This window comes from Dreissena polymorpha, chromosome 2 (genome assembly GCF_020536995.1).
Source record: "Dreissena polymorpha isolate Duluth1 chromosome 2, UMN_Dpol_1.0, whole genome shotgun sequence".
In the NCBI taxonomy this organism is placed as follows: domain Eukaryota; kingdom Metazoa; phylum Mollusca; class Bivalvia; order Myida; family Dreissenidae; genus Dreissena; species Dreissena polymorpha.
This window is the reverse complement of record NC_068356.1, coordinates 154470068-154494412: the sequence shown is the minus strand read 5'-3', so window position 1 is coordinate 154494412 and position 24345 is coordinate 154470068. Positions and strand designations below refer to the sequence as shown.

The 24345-nt window shown below is 32.4% G+C and overlaps 2 protein-coding genes and 1 long non-coding RNA gene across 5 annotated transcripts; all 3 read right to left on the bottom strand.

Moving 5' to 3' along the window:
• Positions 1-1291: 1291 nt before the first annotated feature.
• LOC127870499 (uncharacterized) lies at positions 1292-4242 on the bottom strand. Of its 3 annotated transcripts, none has more exons than XR_008044853.1 (4): positions 4167-4242; positions 2645-2729; positions 2478-2523; positions 1292-1727 (listed from the first exon to the last, which is right to left on the bottom strand). XR_008044853.1 is itself a non-coding variant. In XM_052413090.1 (4 exons), exons 1-4 carry the CDS (start codon positions 3417-3419, stop codon positions 1309-1311), a joined length of 564 nt encoding a protein of 187 aa, XP_052269050.1. In that variant the 5' UTR covers positions 3420-3806; the 3' UTR covers positions 1292-1308. The 3 variants fall into 3 exon arrangements, 1 of the variants encoding a protein (XP_052269050.1); XR_008044854.1 differs by lacking the exon at positions 4167-4242 and adding an exon at positions 3883-4158; XM_052413090.1 differs by lacking the exon at positions 4167-4242 and adding an exon at positions 3406-3806.
• A 5255-nt stretch (positions 4243-9497) lies between these two features.
• Positions 9498-24244, bottom strand: LOC127870498 (uncharacterized). The gene is made up of 14 exons (XM_052413089.1): positions 24012-24244; positions 23077-23174; positions 21698-21755; positions 21275-21610; positions 20360-20728; positions 18627-18698; positions 18319-18347; positions 13924-13968; positions 12840-12887; positions 12533-12577; positions 11739-11783; positions 11119-11160; positions 10724-10776; positions 9498-10199 (listed from the first exon to the last, which is right to left on the bottom strand). Exons 2-14 carry the CDS (start codon positions 23098-23100, stop codon positions 10193-10195), a joined length of 1173 nt encoding a protein of 390 aa, XP_052269049.1. The 5' UTR covers positions 23101-23174; positions 24012-24244; the 3' UTR covers positions 9498-10192.
• Positions 16263-18089, bottom strand: LOC127869540 (uncharacterized). The gene is made up of 2 exons (XR_008044666.1): positions 18050-18089; positions 16263-17323 (listed from the first exon to the last, which is right to left on the bottom strand). It is a non-coding gene; the product is annotated as an uncharacterized LOC127869540 (long non-coding RNA).
• Positions 24245-24345: the final 101 nt, after the last annotated feature.

Genomic DNA, 24345 nt, shown 5'->3' with positions numbered 1-24345 from the left:
TTCAACTTCAGTTTTTCCCCCCTCCCCCCCCCCCCCCAAAAAAAAAAGAATTGACTCTTCCGATACCGTGATCAAAGAAGTGTTAATTGGTTCTTATTCAGGTGTAATAAAGAATTGTAAATTTTTAATTGTCGGTTGAGTAAGAATGCTTACATTTGCACCGCTATGGACCAACATGGCTAACCAATAATCACCTAATTTGAATTTAGAAAGTAACCATTCCGCTAATGCAAACACTTTTAGTTTCCCTGATTATTTTTTTATTTTGGGGTTTTGTTGTTGTTACTTAACTGATTCTGCGGTCTATCGTCTCTAGAATTTCGATCATATTTCTTATTTCTGTCAGAATTTGATTTGGGCCCCGATGAACTTGATTTTTTAGTAAGTTTGTGATTGTTTAGAGTATGCCTCAGGGGTAAGGTTTGTGTTATTTTTTCTTGTGCGATCTGAATTTTTACTTGTAAGTACATATACGATTGGTCTGTTTCTGTGTCGATCATCTAATCTATGAGCCTCCAATCGTACAGAAATGTGTTAAGTCTAAAAATGTTTTAAGGACTAACTGCTCTTAGCCTATGTCTGATATCTGCTTTTTCTAAAGCGTCAATAAAACTTTCTAGTGCTAAAGCTTCAATGACTTCAATGTTTGCAGTTGGTGTTAATTTGTCTTGTCATTTTTTATTATCGATTGGGCTTATTCAAGAATGGTTTCGTTCCTGGCCAAAACATTTTTGCTGGCTTTTTACTGTGTGCAAAACACTTCAGATTTGTTTTCATTTCCAAAACGTGCTTTTAACATTCCAACTATACTTTGATAATCTCGCCTTTCGAATTCAGTCATTTCACAAAGCAGTGACGTTGTGTTGCCTGTAAAGACAGTAGTCAAATACAAAGATTTTTTGTGTGTGTAGTACCATCTGTTAATGTCACTTGTCAATTCGAACAGAAAAACTTTGCATTATTTCTTCGTTCGTGATTTATGAGTTTAAAATTTGCTCTTCATCATGTTCAGTTTCGTTTACCTCTAAGTTTATATCAATTAGATTTGGTTGATTGCCTTTAAAAAGAAGACTTTTAAAATGATCATACCATGCACGTGGATCTAAATTACAAGAATCCTAGTTGTTCGTGTTATGGATGCAATATCTCTTTTAATGTTTTTTTTATATATATTTCATAGCGATTTAATGATGCGTGCCGGGAACGATCACAACATGCATGATCGGACACAATAGCAGACGATTTTGATGTACATTGTAACCAACACAGTAATAATAAGCAGAAGCATAGGTCATAGCAATATTATCTTTATACACTTATGACTACAAAAACAATAAAATACACGAGCATCTTTATGAAATATTGGTTTCCAGCGGCTACTAAGCCTGCATTTGTGGCCAAGACTACTGGAAGAGAGACAGTGAAATTGTCCATTTGTGAGATATCCACGGAATCATAACACGTATACGTCCCACATTCATCACTGGAAAGCTTGTAAATAGTCAATATTCCACCATTTTCTGTTTTAGAAATGTGAAATTTCCTCACCAATGTCTCTTCATACAAAAAACAAATATTGAATGATGCACATCCACCGATTCTTATTGTATCGTCAAGCAAACTTGTAAAACTAAAATGAAAAATATTGTTCACAGCACAGTTCAGGGTAACGTCAAATCCATCAATTAGTTTGGTCGTTGGTGTTAACCGTACAGAACCAACTAATTCTGAAACAGAAACAAATCAGCAAATAATTTTCATTTTTTTCTGACCCGTTTAAAACGGGAAATTGGATTGAACGAAATATATTGTTTTCAAACATAAATTCGACGACATTAAGAATGTATGAGTATATACCACATCGTAAAGACATGGTTGATTGTTTGCAATTATTGTTTAATAAATGCACATTTTGAATATTCAAACTGTTGATGAAGTATAATTCTTTTATGTTGATAGTATGGATGCAATGAAGACGCATTATGCTTTTTAAATGAAAGTGTTATGATGCTTTAACATTTAGTTCAACAGGTGCAGTGTAAGGATGCATAACTTATATGATAGAAATAAAGTTAACAATACCCACTTAAACGCATATTTTAATTTCATTCAAACGTGTGTCATATCACGACAAATATTTTACCCTACAATGTACGTCAAGGATAACAAAACATGTTTTAAACAGGTAATGAACAAATTATATTAATACATCAGCTTGCTATGACTGGTAATCGCAGCAATATTTCAATATGTATCAATTGAAATGGTTTACGCTTAGAGTAATATGCGACAACAGACAAATGGACGCCTGAAAATGAACAGTATTCTAACTCGAAAATGTAGTACTACACGACAAAACAAACAATCATGCAAACTACCAGATTGCGCATATTAGTTTCTGTGTAAGTTACAATATGCACACATTCAAAATAACATTATTCCAGATTTTAATATGTTATTTTTAGCATAAAACTTACCCGGAAACGCAATCAACCATAGCATCAAAATGAAGAAACAGCACTCCTGAAATGCATACACGATGTGCATCGTTTCACAACATAATTATTTTTTCAACAATATAAATGTATAAAACATTACTGCATAAAGGTAAGTCCGATGCAATATCTTTGAAATGTTATCATACCCTATTTGCGGCGCCAACTCTATTTGTTCGTAAAGCGGACAGTACTTTTCGTCGAATCGTCATTTTTGCTATGCCTTTCTGCAACCTATAAGGAAATTTGCATTTATCTATTACGGATAACATTCACTGCAATACCATGAATCAAATTAAGCGCAATTGTACTAAATGTGTACATGAACATGAATATAATATCATTTTAATAGCGCAACATGTTATTAACAAAGGTTCCTTTCGACACACGAAGTCTTGAAATTTGCCCACTCGTTCATATAGAACCAAACGACGGAAAATTTGAGTTCCATACGCATTTATTATACTTAAACATTTGACCTATCTCATGTGTACTCAATGTATTAATAGGAACTCTTAACCCTTATTCACTTTAGTTAAATATAAAATCTCCGCTTATGTATCAGATTCTATTTAAGTCCTAAATGTGTTAAGCCTAGCACGTGGTCAACTTTAAATGCATAACCAGGCTTGAGTAGGCCATACGATCAGGCACATTTTGTTTTCATTTTCTCAAATTGTTTACCAAATACTCTAATGGCGTCAGTTGTCTTTGTATTTTGTTACGGTTGACCAGGTTCAGAGGATAGACGATACATGCAACATGGGCACTTGCCATCCTATTTACCTTCCATATGCGATTCCATGTCATATAATAGCGATGTTTTTTGTATCTTGTGTTTGATTTATTAAGAGAAAACTGAAGTATTTACATAAAACATTCATTTTGTATAGGTGAAGAAATCACATACCTGTCAAGCAACATATCCAAGGTGGTTTATTTATAACTATTATCAAAAAATAGTACATCATTTGAAAAATGTCCACATGCTATTACTGATAAAATAATGTGTGTATTTTGTTTGTATTGCGTGTTTGATAAATGGAATGTACGTCTCTCAGTAATAGGCTAGTTTTGTTAATGTACACCTTGTATTGAAACCAATGTATTGTGTTTCTCATTCAGCCATTTGGGCTTTGTGCTTCCGTGTTCACAACTCTGAATAATCAAAACAGTTCATCAAATGTTTTCACCTTCATAGATAAATCGATGTAAATGTCAAGCAGTAACATGGACTTACTTAAATGTACGATTGCAACATTTGTTACCGAAATAAACACTCATGTTTTAGTCTGAAATTACAAATGTCTACACATAACAAAACAGCGTACTGGCATATAACCAAAGACCAAATGCCGTGCATTTATCAATACTGAATGATACGTACTTTTTTCTCTGCACTGTATTTAACACACGTAAAAGATGAACCCGTACATTCGATTGATATCAAGTGATTTACAAATGTTTGATTTCTAGTTTACTTTTATATTTAATTCTCAATAATATAAATATTTAAAAAAAACGTCTGTCATTGTAGCAACACAAACTGGTTTGCCACGTTATTAATATTTAGCACAAATCCATCTTGTTATTGTGTGTTAATTATTGCTGGTCCTTTCGCAACTCCTTTTGATAATAAGTAACATGTTACCGGCAGATAAATACTCCTACCTTATACGCGTTTGGATGTTAACAAGGCATTATACGGTGACCATATGAACAGTGTTCACATGCTAATGTATGCTACATAGTGCAGAAATGAATTATACAAGAGGGCCCAAAGTCGCTCATCTGAGATTCAAAGGAACTGCCATGTAATGTGCAAGAAATCATTAGAATAAATGTTTCGACCAAGTTTCATGAAGTATGAATTATAGATGTAACTTTTAGAGTGCAAACAAGGTTTTACTTAAGCCATATAAGGATAAATTCCCTGCCCCCTGGGGGCCATGTTTTTCAACAGACCGGAACCATTTTTGAACTGATTAAAGATATCATTAAAATATCTTCTGACCAAGTTTCATAAAGATTGGACAATAAATGTGACTTTAAGAGCGTTAACAAATTTGTACTAAAGCCATATAAGGAAAAAGCCCAGCCCCCCTGGTGGCAATATTGTTCAACCAACAGAGACCATTTTGCAAATTGTCAAGTTGTCAAGATAAAATAAGGAAAAATCTTCTGACCAAGTTTCAAAAAGATCGAAAATAAATGTGGCCTCTACAGTATAAACAAGATTTAACTATAGACATTAATAGCCATATAAGGAAAAATGCCCCGCCCCAGGCGGCCATCTTTTTCAAGCAAATTAAACCATTTTCAAACTGGTCCAAGATATCATTGGGGCAAATCTTATAGCCAAGTTGCATGATAATCGGACAAAAATGTGTCCTTTAAATTTTAACAAGGTTTTACTATAGCCATATCAGGAAAAATGCCCCGCGCCCTGGCGGGCATGTTTTTCAATAGACCAGACCCATTTCCAAACTCAACCAAGATATCATTTAAACAATTGTTATGATTAATCGTTATGACGATTGGACTATAAATGTGACTTTTAGAGCGTTTACACATTTTTATATAGCCAAATAAGGAAAAACGCCCCGCCCCCCCCCTTCCGGCCATGTTTTTTCAACCAACAAGAACCATTTTCGAACTCATCCACAATATCATTGGGACAAATCGTATGACCAAATTTCATGAAGATCGGACAATAAATGTGGCCTCTAGAGTGTTAACAAGGTTTTACTAAAGAAATATTAGGAAAAATGCCCCGCCCCCTGGCGGCCATATTTTTCAAACAACCAAAAACCATTTTCGCACTCGTCCAATATATCATTAGGACTAATTTTTTGACCAAGTATTATGAAGATGCGACAATAAATGTCTACTCTAGAGTGTTAACAAGGTTTTACTATAGCCAAATATAGCCATCTAAGGAAAAAAGCCCCGCCCCCTGGCGGCCATGTTTTTCAACAGACCAAAATCATTTTCGAACTCGTCTAAGATATCATTGTAACAAATCTTACCAAGTTAAATTCAGATCCAATGATAAATGTGGTCTCTAGAGTGTTATAAAGGTTTAACTAAAGCCATAAAAAGTCATTTAAGGAAAAATGCCCCGCCTCCTGGCGGCCATATTTTGAACCAACCGAAAACCCATCCAAGATATCATTGGGATAAATCTTCTGACCAAGTTTCATGATGATCGGACAATAAATGTGGCTTATAGAAAGTCAACAAGGTTTAACTATAGTATATAAGTCGAAATGCCCCGCCACCTGGCGACCATGTTTTCAAAAAATTGGAACCATTTTCGATCCTGTCCATGGCACTATCGGCACAAATCTCCCGACCAAATCATGAAGTTCCGCCAATAAATGTTGCCTCAAGAGTGTTAACATGGCGTATGATGAAGCCGCACGATGGACGACGGACAAAAGGCGATCAGAAAAGCTCAGGTGAGCTAAAATGTTCAAAATACAACTTTTAAAATTAACACGAGAATAAAATTGTAGCTGACATGTACATTTTTTGTTTGTGTCAGGGATCCCAATATGCGTTCAAAATAAACCTAACTCATTTGTTACTATTTATATACCCCCCCCCACGAGTTAGTTTACCTGACTAAATCCAATTTAAACCTACATGTATGTATTGTAGAATTCAGGATTTGTTAGAGTTTACGACACGTATTTAGTTTAAACCTCGTTCTTATAACTCGATTGCCAGGAAAGCCTAAGGCTAACTGAATCGCTCTCCATTCCGCTTCCTGGGTAGAACCAGTTTATTGTGTCTTTTGGGGAGATGTAAAAAACGCTCACACTGTAGGGATCGAACCCGTGACCTCTCCGTCGCTAGGCAGACATAATATTAACTACGCCACGGCGACCGCGTAATTACCTGGTGTATATATGTGCGAACAGTATGTTAGTATTCAAATTGAAGTTCAAGAGTAATTGTCAAAATCAGTATTTTTATTTGACATAAAGCTTCATGCAAATATAAATGACCTCGGCAAAAATTAATGCAATGTTTTAATATATAACGTTAAGATTGAATGCGTGACTGTATTTCCAAACTTTATTAAAAAATATTATAACCATATTTTTTGTTGTTTAATTTAAAAAAAATGCTTATAATATGATATTAAGTTAAAAAAACAACAGAGTGCTGTTCCGGTATTCGAGCCAAAAATGTCTGCTGAAAACCTTTCGGCCAAGGAACAGACGAATAATTTCATAGATAGTTTACATCCAATAATTAACGTGACGATGGTGTTATTTGTAAAAATTACACTTTCAACTACCGTGACATTATGCATACTATTTTCTTTGACAGTTTATAAAAATGGACTATACGTCAAGCTAACATGTACATTATTTTTTTGTGTCAGGGATCCCAATATACGTTCAAAATAAACCTAACTCATTTGTTACTATTTATATACCCTCCAGAGTTAGTTAAACTGATAAAATCTCATTTAAACCTATGTTAATATGCATTACATGCGTATGCTGGATTCGTCACTCGTCGCGTATTTGAGTGCGAACAGTTTTTTGTTTTTACATTGTGGTACTATTGTATTTGTTCAAATATGTAATTTTATCAGTCAAACAGCGTGCATTTATTACATATCTAAGGATAAGATGAAATGCATGAAGTTATTTCAAAGTTTGTTGAAAAAAAAATAAACGTCTGTTTAATGTCCAATTCTTAAAAGATAAAAATATTATTCATATTATATTGAAAAAAAAGAGAATAAAAAATTATAATTGGTTATCCTTTTTTTGTGGCAAATATATAAAAATTCATTTTAATAAGTTGTTAGTCATACAATATTAGAGTTTGTCGTTTTCATTTTAGGAGTGAGGTCGAAATTTAGAATATGTGGACTATACATCGCTATTGTTTGTATCCTTAACGAAATGAATACAGCATAAACATTTGTCCTAATTTATACATCAAGGCATTGTTTGTAATGTGGCAAAGATAATGATGTACAACTGGTAATATTATAATGATTGCTAGACTTGTCTTGATTTGTAACATGGTTTATCATTTAATATTTGTGTATTTAATTGATCGTGAGCGTGGTGACGATGTTGGTCATTATGACTGTGATTGCAATTTTGTTGCTGGTTGTAATGATTTTTATCCTTCGCCATAGGCGGAGGGACAATGTTTTGGCGTTGTCCGTCCGTCCGTCCGACTTTCCGTCCGTCCTTCCGGCACTTTTGTGTCCGGAGCTATATCTTGGAAGTGCTTTGGCGGATTTCATTGACACTTGGTATGGGTATATATTTGGATAAGAGGATGATGCACACCAAGGGAACACCATCTTTTAATAACGGAGTTATGTTCCTTTGTATCCTGAAAAATGCTTTTTAATATAAGCTTAGAGCTTTATCTCCATTAAAACATGAGCAAGAGCCATGAAACTTGCCATAGTTGTTCTCAATCATCTGAGGGTGCTTCACATTCAACACCGATAATCCTAGGACCTAAGGTCAAGGTCACACATTGAGGTCAATGGTCACAAATTTGATGAATTATTAATTATGTAGTCATTCCTGTTCTATGCATCAAGGGATTCTGTAATAACTGTCCACAATTGTTCTCCATTATCTAGCTGAGTGTCAAATATAAGATCCAGGTTGCAAGGGTCATGGTCAAAGTCACACACAAAGGTCAAAATCACACATTTTTATTAAATATGCCTTATTTTGGTAAGGATTCTACCATACTAAAATGGATTCTCAAAATGTCCTGATGTAATTGTTCTCAATTATCATGCAGTTGAAGACCTATGTGTGTTTTACCAAAGTCAAGGTCACACATCAAATGTCACACATTTGTAGAAATATTTATTATTTAGCCATTATTTTACTATGCATCAGTGGATTCTGTAATTACCTTCTAATTCTTCTTCATCTTCTACCTTGCCGTGTGTCATATGTACGATTCATGTCAAGGGATAATGTCAAGGTTCATGTCTAGGGTTAAGGTAAACGTACACAATATACTTCATGTAAGGTCATACGATTCACATCAAGGGTCAATGTTACAAATGCTTCATGTAAGGTCGTACGCTAAACCCCTAAACTGACCAGCATTTTTTTCCAGAATTATGTATACATCTGTGTACTTAGAAATTACAGGTTAGAGACAACGGAGAGCATATAGTCGCTGACATATAGTCTGTCCGTCCTTCTCTCGTGATTTTCTCTGGGTGAGGATATTGTTATGGCGTTGTTCATCCGTCCTTTTATCTGGATTAAATTGTTTTGGCGTTGTCCATCCGTCCAGAAAACTTTTGTCCAGCAGCATATTGGCGGTGGATATCAATTCAACGAATTTGCTTGTTATATTTATATTCAAGAAACGTCGCATTATTAAAAATGTATATAAGGTAGTTATATAAAAAGAAAAAAACTCTTCATCTTTTACGATAACTGCGTAATACGTTTATAAATAAAAGCGAGGGAAACCAGGTAACAAGATTAATTGATCAGTTCAATCCTGTTACTATTCATACCATTCCAACACTGGGTCGTTACATTGCCTCCATTGGAGCACCATTTTTGGTGAAGAATCAACAATGTTTTTCCTATCGCTTGACCAATTTTATTTAATTGCGATTGCAGTTAAAAAAACGCTTCAATACCGTATTAAGATCAATATGCATGATCTTGAGAAATATGTAAAATCCTGCGTTTTGATAGCAACACGTTGAAATGCATTAACTTAAAAATCTAGTGTATATCCTGATCAGCATATTAATATGGTTGCTTTTAGTTATTACTATACATATGGTACAGGTTCGTTACAACAATTGGTCGAACAATTTATTTTCATAACTTAACACGTTTTTAACACACGCACACATTCATATGTATTTTAACTTAAACTTATAAGCAGGAGGCAATTGATTCAGCTTACAAAAAATCAACGCAACATTTGTTTCAGCATTATTAAAAAATCTATTTACTTTTCTGGTGATTACTTAGATTAAGTCATATAAATGCCGTCTACTGCTATGCAAGCAGTGCACATCATAAACAATATTAAATAATGTATAAGATTGTTTGAAGTAAGATTGTAATTATTAAATGGATACAATATAGTACAAAACAGGCAAAGTGTCATGTTTAGTTTCTGTGCAGCTTTTCTTCCGGTTAAGGATACAAAGACAATGAAACAATCATTTTCTCACTGTTTAATAGTGTTTTGTGGGAACGAATGATCGTGTCTATGATATTTAACGTATATTCTATAAGAAAGCAACTCAAAATCGAACCTATGTTTTTTTTTGTCCCGATGTTGCGCTTTATGCTACGATTGCTTATTTTGTCGAAGCGACGGACGTTTCTCTTATTTGAGAAGTCGCTTTACCACCTTATGTTTGTGAACTCACAACGCATTCTTTATGATAACTATTTATGTGATATTTCAAAGAAGTTTATTCTCTCGAAATAATATTACTATTCTTGTAAAACAGATATCGAGAAAGTGTTGAAGCCAAACTGCTTTCCAAAATATTCAAGCAGTCGTATGCATGTGCATACAGGACTCCCGTCGCATTGTTTTCATAGCTCATAAACCATTGACTTTGTTAGTTTTGATAAAATGCATTGCTATCAGTTACTTTCGGAACTGGTAAACTTCGCCCAAAAGCAGTTTTCGTCCTTCTTCATTTAAATCCTGTGAATTGAAAAATGAAAATGCATGTAAATGCGTCATTTGACAAACACCTGATTGCAGAAACACATACATTTCATTATGTGATATCTTAATACGCCTTGCTTTTTACAGGTTCATAATGCTTATTATACCAGTAATAGCACGTAAAAACCCTATTTAAATACTCCATTATTGCTAACGTAGACCATTATATTTTATTCATTAATGCCGCATGAAGACATGTGTATGGTACATTAACAATAAATGTATGTTTGTTACACGTTGTGGTTTAAACTACGTAGGCAATATTTAAACACACTTATATTATTTGTGCACATTATTATACTAAATCAGTAACATGTTATTGTCAATATTAGATTAAGATTATATCCCATGCTACACCATATGCCCGGAACACAATGCCAATAATAAAATGAAAGTTAGGAAACCTATATAAGTTTATGAGTAAGCTATCGAGCGCTATTCGTACGCAACAACATCGACCTATTGAAGTAACCCATACAGACACTGACAATAATACATACGAAACTGGTATTCTTTGCTCCAAAAGCAGCATTCGTTCGCCTTCATGTACATCCTGTGGATTGGAAAATGGAAATTCATACACATGCATCATTTAATAAATAGTTGCTTGTTTGTGCATTATGTATACTATTATGAAGCACATCTCAGATTTAATCTACATGAAATCATTGTCAGACAGTTAAGATCTCTTTTTTACAAGTTCTCATAAGTTTGTTTTACTGTACCGATGCATCATTTGCGCTTTATTTATATATAACATGGACCATTGCTATTTAATTATAAAGCTTTAAAACCAAATTATCTAACATTTTCTATATATTTCGTTAATTATTTCAGCAACATATTTCTCTAAATAATATATTTTAAACCGCATACTCAGTGCTCTTAGGGTTACCTGTTTCATTGCCATAAAGCTAGCGTCATTGTCGTCTTCATTCTTAAAGTGAAACAACATAACCTACATGACAGCACATTAAAAAACTGTTATAATGAATGAATGCATTCTTGATTGCAGAAAATTGAGTTAAAAAGACATGGTATACAACAAATGATTAAAACATAAAACCATTGCTTGCATTGTATTTGTGAAGCACGTATTTAGCTATAACAAACATGCGTGTTCGACAGCCGATGGGAGAATGATATGCATTCGAAGCTTTCGACATCAATTTCAATTTTAGTCTATGAATTGAATCTTATCTAAGATCTTGTTATTGATTCTTTAAAACAAAACAAAAAACAGTTAAAACCTTACATTTTCGTCGGCTATGCTTTGGGCTATTAACTATTTTTATTATCAATAACAAAGAAGTATTGGATTTGATGTATTAACTTGTAATTGGCAAATACATATCGTATAAATATATATATGTTTATTTCGTAATAAGACGATATAGAGGGCAATTCAACATCAGTTGTCCATCTAGTATCCTATTGCTGATTACAGATATGGAACTTCATATATGCATACATAAGGGAATATGTATCTTATATTTAGAAAATTACAATATTTACCGTCTGCGTCAATTCAGTCGAAACATTGTCCTGATCTTCGGTATCCTACAAAACGTTAAAACAAAGAATTACACTGACATTATTTGTTTTCGATTTAAATAGATTATGACGCTAAAATAAGCCAAACAAAACATGCTGAATGATGCCATTATATTTTATTAGTATACGTTCTCCTTACCGGTCAAAGTATTGTTACTGGATGTAACGAACAATACTATTTTAATTGAAACGAATTCTTGCTCTAGGACTAACGCATAGCTTGTGCAATTCAACATGAATCTCTCACATGCTATATGTACCATAAGACATCAGTGAATGTATGGTTTTATTTGCGGTGGGATGTTATAGTATACCTAAAGCAAGGATATTGAATTTGCTTTATGAAACTGATAACGATGTAAGATAATAAGTTGGAACAGATCTTACTATCACAATATATATTAACTTATAGTATGCTTATTCTAAAAAAATTGAATAGTATGTACAATTTGTTTTCATTTGTTTGTTCGTTATATCAGTTGATACATAAGCTGTATGTTCGTTATGCTACATCTTTCATACAATAATTAAAAAACAATGTGTTTAGGTTTAGCTACAAAAATAATTATTGAAACAATGGAAAGTGTTAACATTGTTTGCATTTGGTATATGCCCTTATTGTCAAAGGTATTTGCGTTGTGAAAAAGAACTACTTGATATGCTATATAAATTATAAGCCATTACAAGTTGTTGATATCGTTTTGCTGATTTAAAACATGATTTAGTTATGCTATAAACATGAGTATTCCATATACCTGCGGCGTTTTGTTTATCAAATCACGGGTATTATCCACCTCGGGCTACAACAAATCAAACAAGAATCAAAAGACAAACGTGGTTATGATGGTCGATCTAATTGTGATAAATGTATAAGATGTATTGACTAGAAATTAAAATTAACAATAATTGATCGTTACATATATGTATAATAATTTGAGGACTATTAAAACACCATTTGCCCCTAAGGCCTTATAATGCCGATTACAAATGTGGTACTACGTAACGAAAGCATGCATATATTACGGGTATTATTATTTCATATTTAGAAAATTTCACTTTTACCAGCAGCGTCGATTCAGTTGAGACATTCTCTGTACATGTACTTTTGTCCTGCAACATAACATTGAAACATTGTATTACTTATCTAATAATAATCGAAAAACGCATGCTGAGATCTTCGAAGGATGACATTATATTTGGTTAATATACTTTTTCCTTAATAGTCAAAGTATTGTTACGTTCATAAAATGAACATTAAATGAAAAACAAATCTTGCTCAAGGAGCAATGCATAGTTATTGCAATTCAACATGAATCTTTCTTGCTATATGTACATTAAGACATCAGTGACTGCATGGCGTTATTTGTGATGGAATGTTAAAGTATACCTCAAGCAAGGATATTGAATATGCTTATGTAAAACTGATCACGATGTAAGATAATTACTAAAAACCTATATTTTTATCACAATATATATATTAAATTATGGTATGTTTATTTATAGATTAAACTTATTTTTGTTAAAGTATGGTATGTACAATTATTTCTTGGTGCGTTATATTAGTTGAAACTTACGTTATGCTACAAAGGTCGACAGTTATATTATTAAAGTCTCAATGTATTTTGAATGACTGCTACAAATATTATGAAACATCAAAATATATCGAGGAATGTTTAGTGTTTTCCTTGTTTTCATATGATATATGCTCTTATGCCCAAGTTGTTTGCGCTGTAAACAAGAACATTAACTAGTTGACATAATATATGTATTATAAGACTTAACCTAGTTTTCAATATACATGAATATGTACACAAATGTGTATATACAATAACATATGCCCCGGACGTAATAATAATTAAAATACTAACAACATTATAAGGTCTTTTGGAATGCTTGCAATCAAATAATTATAATTTCCGTGTTTAACTATTCTGTTCATACCGTGTTTAACATATTTAACACGCATGGTATCTATTTTACTTAGTCTTCATAACAAATAGAGATATAATAAAAGCTGTTGATGTCGTTAAGCTGATTTAAAACGAGATTTAGCCACACTATAAACATGTGTATTCCATGCACACATATATAAGAAATAAATTTAGTAATACTGTAAAATAAAGCACGTATTTCTGCTTGTTTTTACCTGCTGCATTATGTGATGCAAAACACTGTCATTTCCCTCCTCGTTCTAAAAAAATCAAACAAGGAGCAACAGATACATGTGTTTATGTTGGTCGGTCTAAGTGTGATAACGAATTTCAACCTATAAAAAATAATTAGATATGTTTAACGACTCTTTGTACCTAGTAGCTCAAGTTACGTTAAATTTGAAAAAAAAACAACATATAAAACTAAAAAAGAAACATATGCGTGGACCATCATATTTTCCTTCCAGTGAAGCACATTTAATTCTGTTACATGATTTTCTCATTTAAGACTTCATGTGAGTGCTCTCGTCTTGAAATCGCACGTACATGAACATGCATAATTATGTAAATGAATATGCCCCGGACTGTCTTGCTAGTATTAAAACTGCAATTAAAATGTTCAACATTTGTGCAATTATGCTGTTTGGTATGCTGAAAATCTTAAATTTAGCATCTTCGTGTTTCACATATCCACCTCTTTCTGTCTACAATACTTTGTGTTTATAGGAACAACAAACGCAAAACAAGTATAGGGCTTGTAAATTATCTACGTAATACAAAGATATTCAATAATCCAGCATATTCCTATTTTGCTCATGTTAAACTAACCGTGATTTATTAATGAGTAACACTACTTACTACAGGTACATACACCTCAACATACACATTATGTATGCCATGTAAAATTACAGAATAATAATGTGCATATGCTTGCTTATTTTAATCTTCTTTATCTTTGTTAATTGTTGCCGTTCCCTCGTCATGCTACAAACATTTAAAACTAAATGATCAAGGAAAAGACATATTCGGGTTGTACACGATCAAAACTTTTAACCAATTTTAGCCCATGTATTGTCCCGTAAAAAAATGAAAATGAATATTTATATAAAAAGAATACATGCAGAGCAAAAAAAATCAGTAAATTGCAACTTGAGTCAGTAAAATGATATTTTCACTGTGTGTTCACATAAATGATTTGTAAGCACTTTACATAAGCCTTTTTAGATGAAAAATATATACATATATCGTTTTTATATATTCTCACAATGCCTTCCGCAAATTTTAAACGTCGCATAATCATATTAAAAGTCATATAATAGTTTGCATCTTACATTAATTGATTGACCTGCTAATTTGTTACTGAAACGAAATGTCAATACAAATATACTATGTCAAGGTGCCTGAACCACGTGACTTTTTCGGCTATGTGTGGGACAATTGGATGTAAACAAAACGTCGCTTCAGGTAATGTTTTTGATAATTTCTTCATTATTTCAAAACCATTTTCAAAAAAACAAAGACGAGTGCCCGGTCATTGTCAAAAGACACAACTTTGGTAAGTTGGCGCTAAATTAATTAAGTAATTTTACCAAAAAGTGCAACCGCGCGCTTGAAAACACACGAAGTGAAATGCTATGTTTGGTATATTTTTTATTCGATCAACAAAAACGTTGATTACAATGTTGTCGAGGGTTAAAAAAATAGGGCGGACATTGTAATTCTTAATAGAGAAGCTACATACATTGTATGTTTGCGCAAATACATCTGATTCGGAGTGTGTGTATGAAAATGTAATGATGCTATGTGTGGGACAAATTTTGTAAATGCTTTGTGCCGTATACAAATTAAACTAGAGAATCGAAAGATTGACATTAACGTCAATAATATTTAAAGTCTGTCTGAATAACAAAAGTTGGTCAATAAACATTGTTGGTAGTGTTTGGCGCGCCTTAAATATGATAATCCTACGTTCATGTTACTCAAAATTATCCTGATTGTCGATAACTTATATTCATATTTTGTTTACTTTTAGAATGCCATTTGTTTGCGAACGTTGTGGCAGCGAGGTCAAAACACGGTCGGGGATCTCCTAACACAAAGCCACCCACGCACGGACAGGAAAATAGTTCCGTTGGGCAAACTTTTTCTTGTTTCTATAAAATTGATTGTTACAAAATGTTGAATTTTCAGTGAATTGTTACTGCCAACTAATGCATTTGTTTAATACACAAAATCGTAAGGATTGTTTGTGCAAGATGTCATGTAAATATTGTTGCAACAAAACTACAAAAGTGTTAGTTGTGTGTTTTTTAGCAGGAATGTGTAGGCATTTTTGACTGTAACGATAGTTATTAAATAAGCATAAAGAGATCATACAGCATTTTGAAACAAATAGACACTAGGATCAATAACATTTATTTTCTGGAAAATCACGTATTTGTATCTAAATCCTATTGAGCTATCTGATATATCACGCATGTTTTTTTAAGTTAAACAGTTTATTTCATTTGTATTTTGTTCTTTTCAGCGAGATTAAAGTATTTTTTGAAGCACCTTCAAGAGACGTACTGATATCTTGATCAATGAAAAGTTGTCATATACAAACATGTATAGTAAATGTTCCAAAGTTTAAATGACTGTTTTATTACCAGATGGTGCAAGTATTGCAGGGAAAGAAAACAATCAAAGTAAACATTACATACAAATTTGACTTTTCAACAAATTGAACAACATTATATGATTTAATGTTAATTACTTGGTGCAGTGGAAACAAGATCTTGCAGCGCCCTTTCGTGACCGGGGCGAATGAGTATTTTCATTAAACATCTCAAACTATTCTCAGTTATTCAGATTTCATTTGAATTTGAGTAAATGAAGTATTGATGCAATTCAATATGTTTGTTGGTATAATAACCCCCACAAGTCAAGACGTTTTGGCGATGATCATTTGTTATGACTTAATTGGAGCATTCATATGTTTGAATAGCAAGATTTGCAAATTCATAAATTGACTGATTACAATTTCTTTGTGAATACTAATGTACTTCTTTATGTACTTGGTGCTTTAATTTATATTGCTACATGTGCATGCTAGTTATAAAGTAATGTTATTATTAATGACGTGTTTATTTTCATATACTGAAGATATTCATATGGAGATAATATTGGAATAGACCACAAACAAGCATTATTGGCTTCGAAGATGTTCATATGGAGATGATATTGGAATAGACCACAAACAAGCTTCATTGGATTTAAATTGTTATTTGTTATGAAACACCTGTTTTATTAACACACATAATCAGATTTTCTATTCATCTAATCAATTTTAGTAATAACATAGATACAAAACCCATAAATATACACACATATCAATACACACGCTTTGTTTTGCTTATGCAAAAATACATGTTAAATGGTATGTTTGCATAGTTAATTGAATTAGCTTTCCATAAACATCACAGAATGAAGCGGGGTCCCTTTTTCTGTCACTGTAGTTTTGATAATTAACTTGCCACATATCACCTTCCGTGTGGTTTGATGGTGTTCATGTAGTTCTTACACAGCTTCGAACCTTAAAAGCGTTACAGATCTTTCGACTAATCCTTTTCAAGTCTGAAAAACAATAGAAGTAAAACCCATTTTAAAGCATGTGCTCTTATTTTCTATGTCATTCATTAAAAAATGGACCAAATTCAATAATCAGGCAGAAATATCAATCATTATATTTATTTAAAGACAATAAGTAAAACAAAGAAATATTATATTTCAACATAACATGTATGCGTTTATAAGAATTATGTTCAGTTAAACATAAATTGTTTAATCATTACACGATTACTTCAGTATTCAATAATGAAACATTTGGTTAATTTGATATATTTTCAGGACAGACTAAAGTTTATGTTCTAGATTCTTACAAAACTGTGTTCAGATTAAATGCAGAACTGACGGGCAAATTCTTGTATACCACACATAGCATTTAAAAAATGTGTCCCACACATAGCAGTATAACATTTATATACACACACTCCGAATTAGATGTATTTGCGCAAACATACAATGTAAGTAGCTTATCTATGAAGAATAACAAAGTCCGCCCTATTTTTTAAACCCTCGACGATAATATAATCAATGTTTTTGTTGATTGAACAAAAAATATACCAAACATAGCATTTTACTTCATGTGTTTTCAAACACGCGGTTGCACTTTTTGGAAAAAATACTTAATTAATTTTGCGCAAACTTAACAAAGTTGTGTCTTTTTACAAAGACTGGGCACTCGTTTTTGTTTTTTTGAAAATGGTTTTGAAATAATGAAGAAATTGTCAAAAACGTTACCTGAAGCGACGTTTTGTTTACATCCGATTGTCCCACACATAGCCGAGAAAGGCACGTGGTTCAGGCACCTTGTATGTTATATAGCTGGCTGCTAGGTGTATATTACAAATTACCGTATCCCAATTGCACAATGATTTCTATTTCATGATAAACACACCATCTAACACTTAAACATCATATTGTACATTGCATTGACAATATACGAAACTAATAATCACTTTGTTATGTCTAAACAGAATTAAATTGTACTCTTTATTATATCAACCTACCTTTTTTGTTCGGCAATAATGTTTTCGACCTTAAACAAAAAAAATATTTGAAAAAACAAACAAACAAGAACAAATACGGATATAACACAGATATACAAGTCACTTATTTAAATTTAGAAAATTTTTAACGTAAACAACAATGTATTCTCTTAGAGGAAATGTATACAACATTTACCGAGAAACTACGATACACTCTTAGGCTAATGAGGTAAGGGTGCGCGCTTGTGCCAGTGTCCGTGTGTCTGTGGATGTGTTTGCTTGTAGGCTTGGGTGTATGTGTGAAAAACTTAACTGACTCAAATACGTACATTTTCTATACGTTGCCGAAAGTATAAGCACTAGGGTAATGACTCCAGCAAATACCGAAACTATTATGAAACCTGAAATGAATGTACAAATATATTGTTTTAATCGATGTCTCGGTTCTACAAACCATAATTTTAATTTAGTAAATTGATATGTACTTAAATTATAAATTATTTAACAGCTACGCTTCTCCCGTTTTTCTATTGACGCACCTGGAAAAGCATCGTACCGAGTAGTTTAACTTGAGATCCAGGAACAACATAAAACGCTTCAAAAAGACTAAAAGTACCACAACATCCCGCAAATGATCGATTAACTTCCTTCATTCATGCAATACATTTAACTAGAAATGTGACGTTGAAGTAACTTGGCAATTATTTGCTTATTGCATAAACTGAATTATTTGAAAACTTTACTCAAAATATTTAATTATGAATATCAAATAAACTGAAATATGCTCAACAACGATGCGCTTTGTGAAACTATGGCTTAAATGAAAGCATTTGAACCAAACAAACTGAGTTGATAAGTCCTTCAAAGATCAAATATCGGAGCCATGAGATTGAAAATGTGTTAAGATGACTTCCATGTAAACATTAAACCGTGTTTGCTTCAACCATGAGCTCCCATAGTATTTGGTAATGTCGATATATGTACCCGGGTGGACCGTGTAAATCGAAATATCAAATTATTTTTTATTAGAGCTCATGTTCATACCCAGATCAAAATCCTGAGAGCATCACTTAACCGTAACCAATACCTTCGTCTATATTAGTACATGTTAATAACAACACGAGATCGTAATTCTACGTCTATTTGTTATCAATGTAGAGAATATGGCCCTCAAAACTGCTTTCTAAATTCACGCAAAACCTACGCCCTATACACGAATACATATCAATCTACCAAAATGTGATTTACAAACTTGTAGCCAACTTCACCTGTATTTGGTGATACACAATATTAATATAATTATTTTGCCTTTGAAATAGCGGCATGCACACGCATTTATTTACTAAATACAAATGTGTACTTTCATTAGTTTTAAATAAGGAATATGTTTTGACCTGGACCTTTATTCAAAATACAATTTGCAAAAGTTGCATAGACAAAACATCAAAGTTTCATGACATTTTTTCGATAATATAATACTACACACAATTGATATATCCTCTATGACCATGTCATCGAAGCAGCAAAACTACATCGTGAGTGCGAAGAGTCGTCTTGAATTAATATCACGTGTGCCGAAAAAATAGCAATTATCATCATATACAAAACATGTTTTGTGTTTGTTTCACGCAACGCACCACGCTGTTGTACTCTTTTATGCAATATCACTAAGAATTTCGATAATGCGCCGCATAGTTTTGACACGAACACAACTTGTCTGAACAAACACACGCTAGGGCTTGGGTAACAATATTTATACGCCCTTTCCTTATTAAAGACACTACAACACAATCATATTGACAAATAACATTCTTATCCGGAAACATTTAAATCCAAATGATAAGCACTCTACATATTTGTATTATATTTACCATATAAAGACTAATATGTAACACATGAAATTGACAGTGATATTCTGCAAAAGAGACATATAAACATAGGCACAGATTCAGTATATATCGTATCATTTTATATCCAGATTTAAATACAAAATTTACGATTTATGTTTTCCGGTAACATTAGAAATGGGAATTAGAAAATATATAATGTACATTGTGATTACCCGTATTTAATGAATCATCTGAGGTTTTAGTAGATACGTCTGTTGCAAGTGTTGACGTTGGTCGTGTTGGTTCTGTTTCTGCACTCACTCTGACACTTATTTGCACTTCGTTTGTCTTGTTATTTGTTTCGAAACACGTGTATATCCCTTCCGTTTCTTTGGTGACGTTTCTGATGACTAGTATGCCACCATTCATGCTTTTTATAGCTTTAAAGTTATTGTTTACAGATACATAGCAAAGCAAGTTATGCACACACTCCGCTATAACATCCTCTTTTCCACTCGAAGCATTTTTATATTTAAATGAAATTGAATTGTTTGATTCACATACAAGTACGTCCTTGCGTCCAAGTACTTTGGTGAATTTTACTGAAAGCAAACACGTGCATTCATACACATATACCTATTGCGTAGGTTTAGAGTAACTTTAGCTATTCCAAAAATAGAAACGCAGTACTATCTAAATGATACATAAACCCAATTTCATATTGAAGAAAACATTGTATTGCTACATACTCTGTTTCCTTCGAAAGTAGAACCAGACAAACGATATATAGGACCATGACACTTTATTAAAGTCTGCTCTTTTGCAAGGAATATTTGATTAGCAATTGCGTTTAGTGTGACGAGTTTCTTTTACTCGTGATAATAAATTATATATGAGCTATGTTAGTGCTGATACTTAATTCGTGATTTTCATAATTTATCATAGATTTGAATGCAAACAAAACAATTGTACGTTGCTCAAGTGACTAGGACAGTAAATTTGCTTGGAAAAATTGGCATGACCTACATTCATGTCTTGTATTACAACTCTGAGGGTACATGGCCCAGTAAAGATTTTGTTTTTCTAAACATGACACTTTTTTTATTTTTATATCAGAGTAGGACACAATCGTGTATTATATGTATTACCTGCATTTAAATGCGTTTCATCTGTGTATCCTACATAAATATGCTTTGCGTTTTCTCGTTGACTGCTTTGGAAACATGTGTAGTTGCCATACGTTTCATCACTAAGATTCAAAATTTCAAGTATCCCACCGTTGTCAGTTTTAGATACGACATAATTATCCTTGCTTCTTAACGTGCATGATTTTTCATCGCGTAAACATTCTGCTACAAAAAGCGTTTCCTTGTTGGAGGCTTTGGTAAAATTGAACGCAATGCCTTCTGAAGATGATGTGCATTCAAGTAAATCATTGTATCCGTTTAGTGGAAGAAAAGTTAATGTGTTTTCCGTAGGCGTTGCTGAAAAATGTTCAATGCAGGTATTACAATTATTTTGCTTAGCATATGGTAAACAAATGACAATTCGTCTAATACTAACACACCTACCATACGAACTGACGCCAACTGCACACACGTACAACGCAAACGAAAAGAGCACCATTTTCTGAAATAAAAATCGTTTAAACAATGGTAACAGGCTACAAAAATATGCATTTATAACATATTTAAGTAATATTTTTAGAAAATTATTATTAAAATATTGGTATTATTTATAAATTGCATAGAAATTAAAATGCAGTGTTCAAATAGAGCTTGAACGATACATATGCTATATCATATGCTGTGGTCACGTATTTGCAGATAACATTGTTCTTTTCAATACAAATGAAAATAATCTACATGCCCAGCTGTATGACAGCAACGCTTCTTTTTAAAACGGGGATCTTGTGTAAAGTCATACTTTTAATAAGAATGTAAGAATTTGAAGTTGTAGATAGATTTTGTTCTCTTCAACATTCTACAATAAAAGTTGAATTGCTTATGTTTTTGAAACATAAAATGAATAAGCAATAAAGCATACACCGCCATGTTTTCCTTGTTAACTATAGTTACTCTAGATATAAATACTTAAGTTCTATGGTTTGACTAAATATACTAGCGATATTATCTTGTAAATGATAAATAGGATTTTACCTATTGAACAACACACGAAGCCAATATTAAATCAGGAATCAAACAATTGTAAATTCATATTTAACTCTTGTAAGTTTAATTAGAATTGATAAAATACAATTAACGTTCATTAAAATAATATTTGAGTGTTATTTGATCAATAAATCGTCTAATATTTGGAGAAAATATTGCAACTTTGTGAGGCACTATGACATGAACTAAATATATATATTGACAACAACTCTTCTAAGTGGCAACATGTAAGAACCCTACATAATGCAGTTCACACTCCTGATTCTTGTAATCAATATTTTGAAGATGCCGGGATGACCTCCTAATTCATAATTATAAATGGGCGGTAACATATTTTGGATGTATATTTATACCACTAGATTTCTCTTTAAAAAGCAGCTTACTTTTTTCTGAATACTATTTGTGCGTACCTATAAATAAAGTTTAACTGTGTTGACTTAACTATCCGCGAATGATGTAATACAGCTTGAACAATTTATCATACTTTATGTTATTTTAATTGTTTCGGGTAATAGTAGTACAAATTGTGCAATATTCTAAGCCTAAAACGGTACATAATTTATTTAAGTTTATTTATAAGCAAAATTGTTATTTCTGAATAATAATAAATTCCATATCATGATTTCATATGTAGGTCGGTTGAATGTCAACATGGCGAACATGATGATGTATGTGTATTGCTTATAAGACATTCAATTCAAATAAGCATTCGACATATTCTGTAATTTTGTTTGATTGTCCACCCGTTTCAACGTATTCCATTTGAAATGCTACTTTACCTTGTCAAATGATTCCAGCATCATTTAACCGCTTAATGTAGAACATAAAACGTTTGGAAAAATGATAACCTATGATTCAGCTTATTCACGATTAGTTTCTGAAAACAAAGGAAAGTTTATATAGCAAATTCATCTGACTGCATTATTTAATTGAATTAACTATGAGCTAAATGTTTTATTGATAATAATAATTGCATTAAATTGAAAATACATCTTGTATCATAATTTGAATCGCAATATAAGCTCAGGAATGTATACTTCAAGTTGTGGTACGTTGTTCATACATGCAGTGTGTTCAAGGAAGCCGATCGATATAATGTCTCCTGGTGTGTACATAAACAGGAACGACGATAAATATTCAGTTCGCGTGCGTATAAATATGTAAGCAGTGATCGGGTTCGCGGTGCTCTGATATAATTGTAAACCGCACTCTTAAATTTTACAACAAACCTTGCTTTACATATAATCATATTCAACAGTTACACTGTTTTATTGATCATGGTTAAAGTCTTAAACAGATAAAATACGACAACACCAAATCAACTATAAAATCACTACAAATATCATAAAGTGTATTGGGAAAATTATTTTTTATATAGACAACTGTGTGGATAAAGATAGATGTCACGTCTATATAACTATGCTAATTGACGCCACAAAAAGCTATTGCAATAACAATATTGTGCTTTAAACCCTGCTTAAAAACCAACACTTAAGTGTCTTTATGAATGCTCAAGTATCAAAAGAAATACTCTGGGTGAGTCCAATAAACACGCAGGCAACAGCTCAAGAAATCACAATAATGATTTGTTATAACATTTATACAATGTTTTGAACATCTGTATAATTATATATTATAACCATACAATTAAAAGTGACATTTGTATATATAAACATGTAATATTAATAGAAATTATCGAATAAAAAAAACATACTTGCTTAATCTGACGATGTGTTTCTGTCGTACGCCAAACTGACAATGTTTAAATATAAAGTTCTTGTTAGTGGTTAGTGGTTAGTTGCTTCAAGTTTAAAGCGCTTTTGTGAGCATTTTTGATAAAATATATGCTATAGACAAGTAACTTATTTGAAGAAATCCATTTGATAGAGCATTTTTCACTTGAAGCTTTAAAACGTAACATGACACGCACTCCTATTGAGTAGCAAACAAACCGATAACAAATGGTTTATTGTATACGGCAATGCACAAGCAGTTACCCGTAACCTAATACTACTAGGCTTAAACAAATCGATCCCGAAGATAAATTT

Bases quoted from the DNA above. Each gene is read 5' to 3' on its own strand.
- LOC127870499 (XM_052413090.1), bottom strand. The intron at 2,524-2,644 runs GTATGATAACAT...TATGCATTTCAG, and splicing joins GAGTTGGCGCCGCAAATAGG to GAGTGCTGTTTCTTCATTTT. The intron at 1,728-2,477 runs GTAAGTTTTATG...TTTCTGTTTCAG, and splicing joins ATGGTTGATTGCGTTTCCGG to AATTAGTTGGTTCTGTACGG.
- LOC127870498 (XM_052413089.1), bottom strand. From the start codon at position 23,100: ATGATGCTGGAATCATTTGACAAG. The intron at 12,888-13,923 runs GTAAAAACAAGC...GTTATGTTGCAG, and splicing joins TGCATCACATAATGCAGCAG to GACAAAAGTACATGTACAGA. The intron at 12,578-12,839 runs GTAAAAGTGAAA...GATTTGTTGTAG, and splicing joins CAACTGAATCGACGCTGCTG to CCCGAGGTGGATAATACCCG.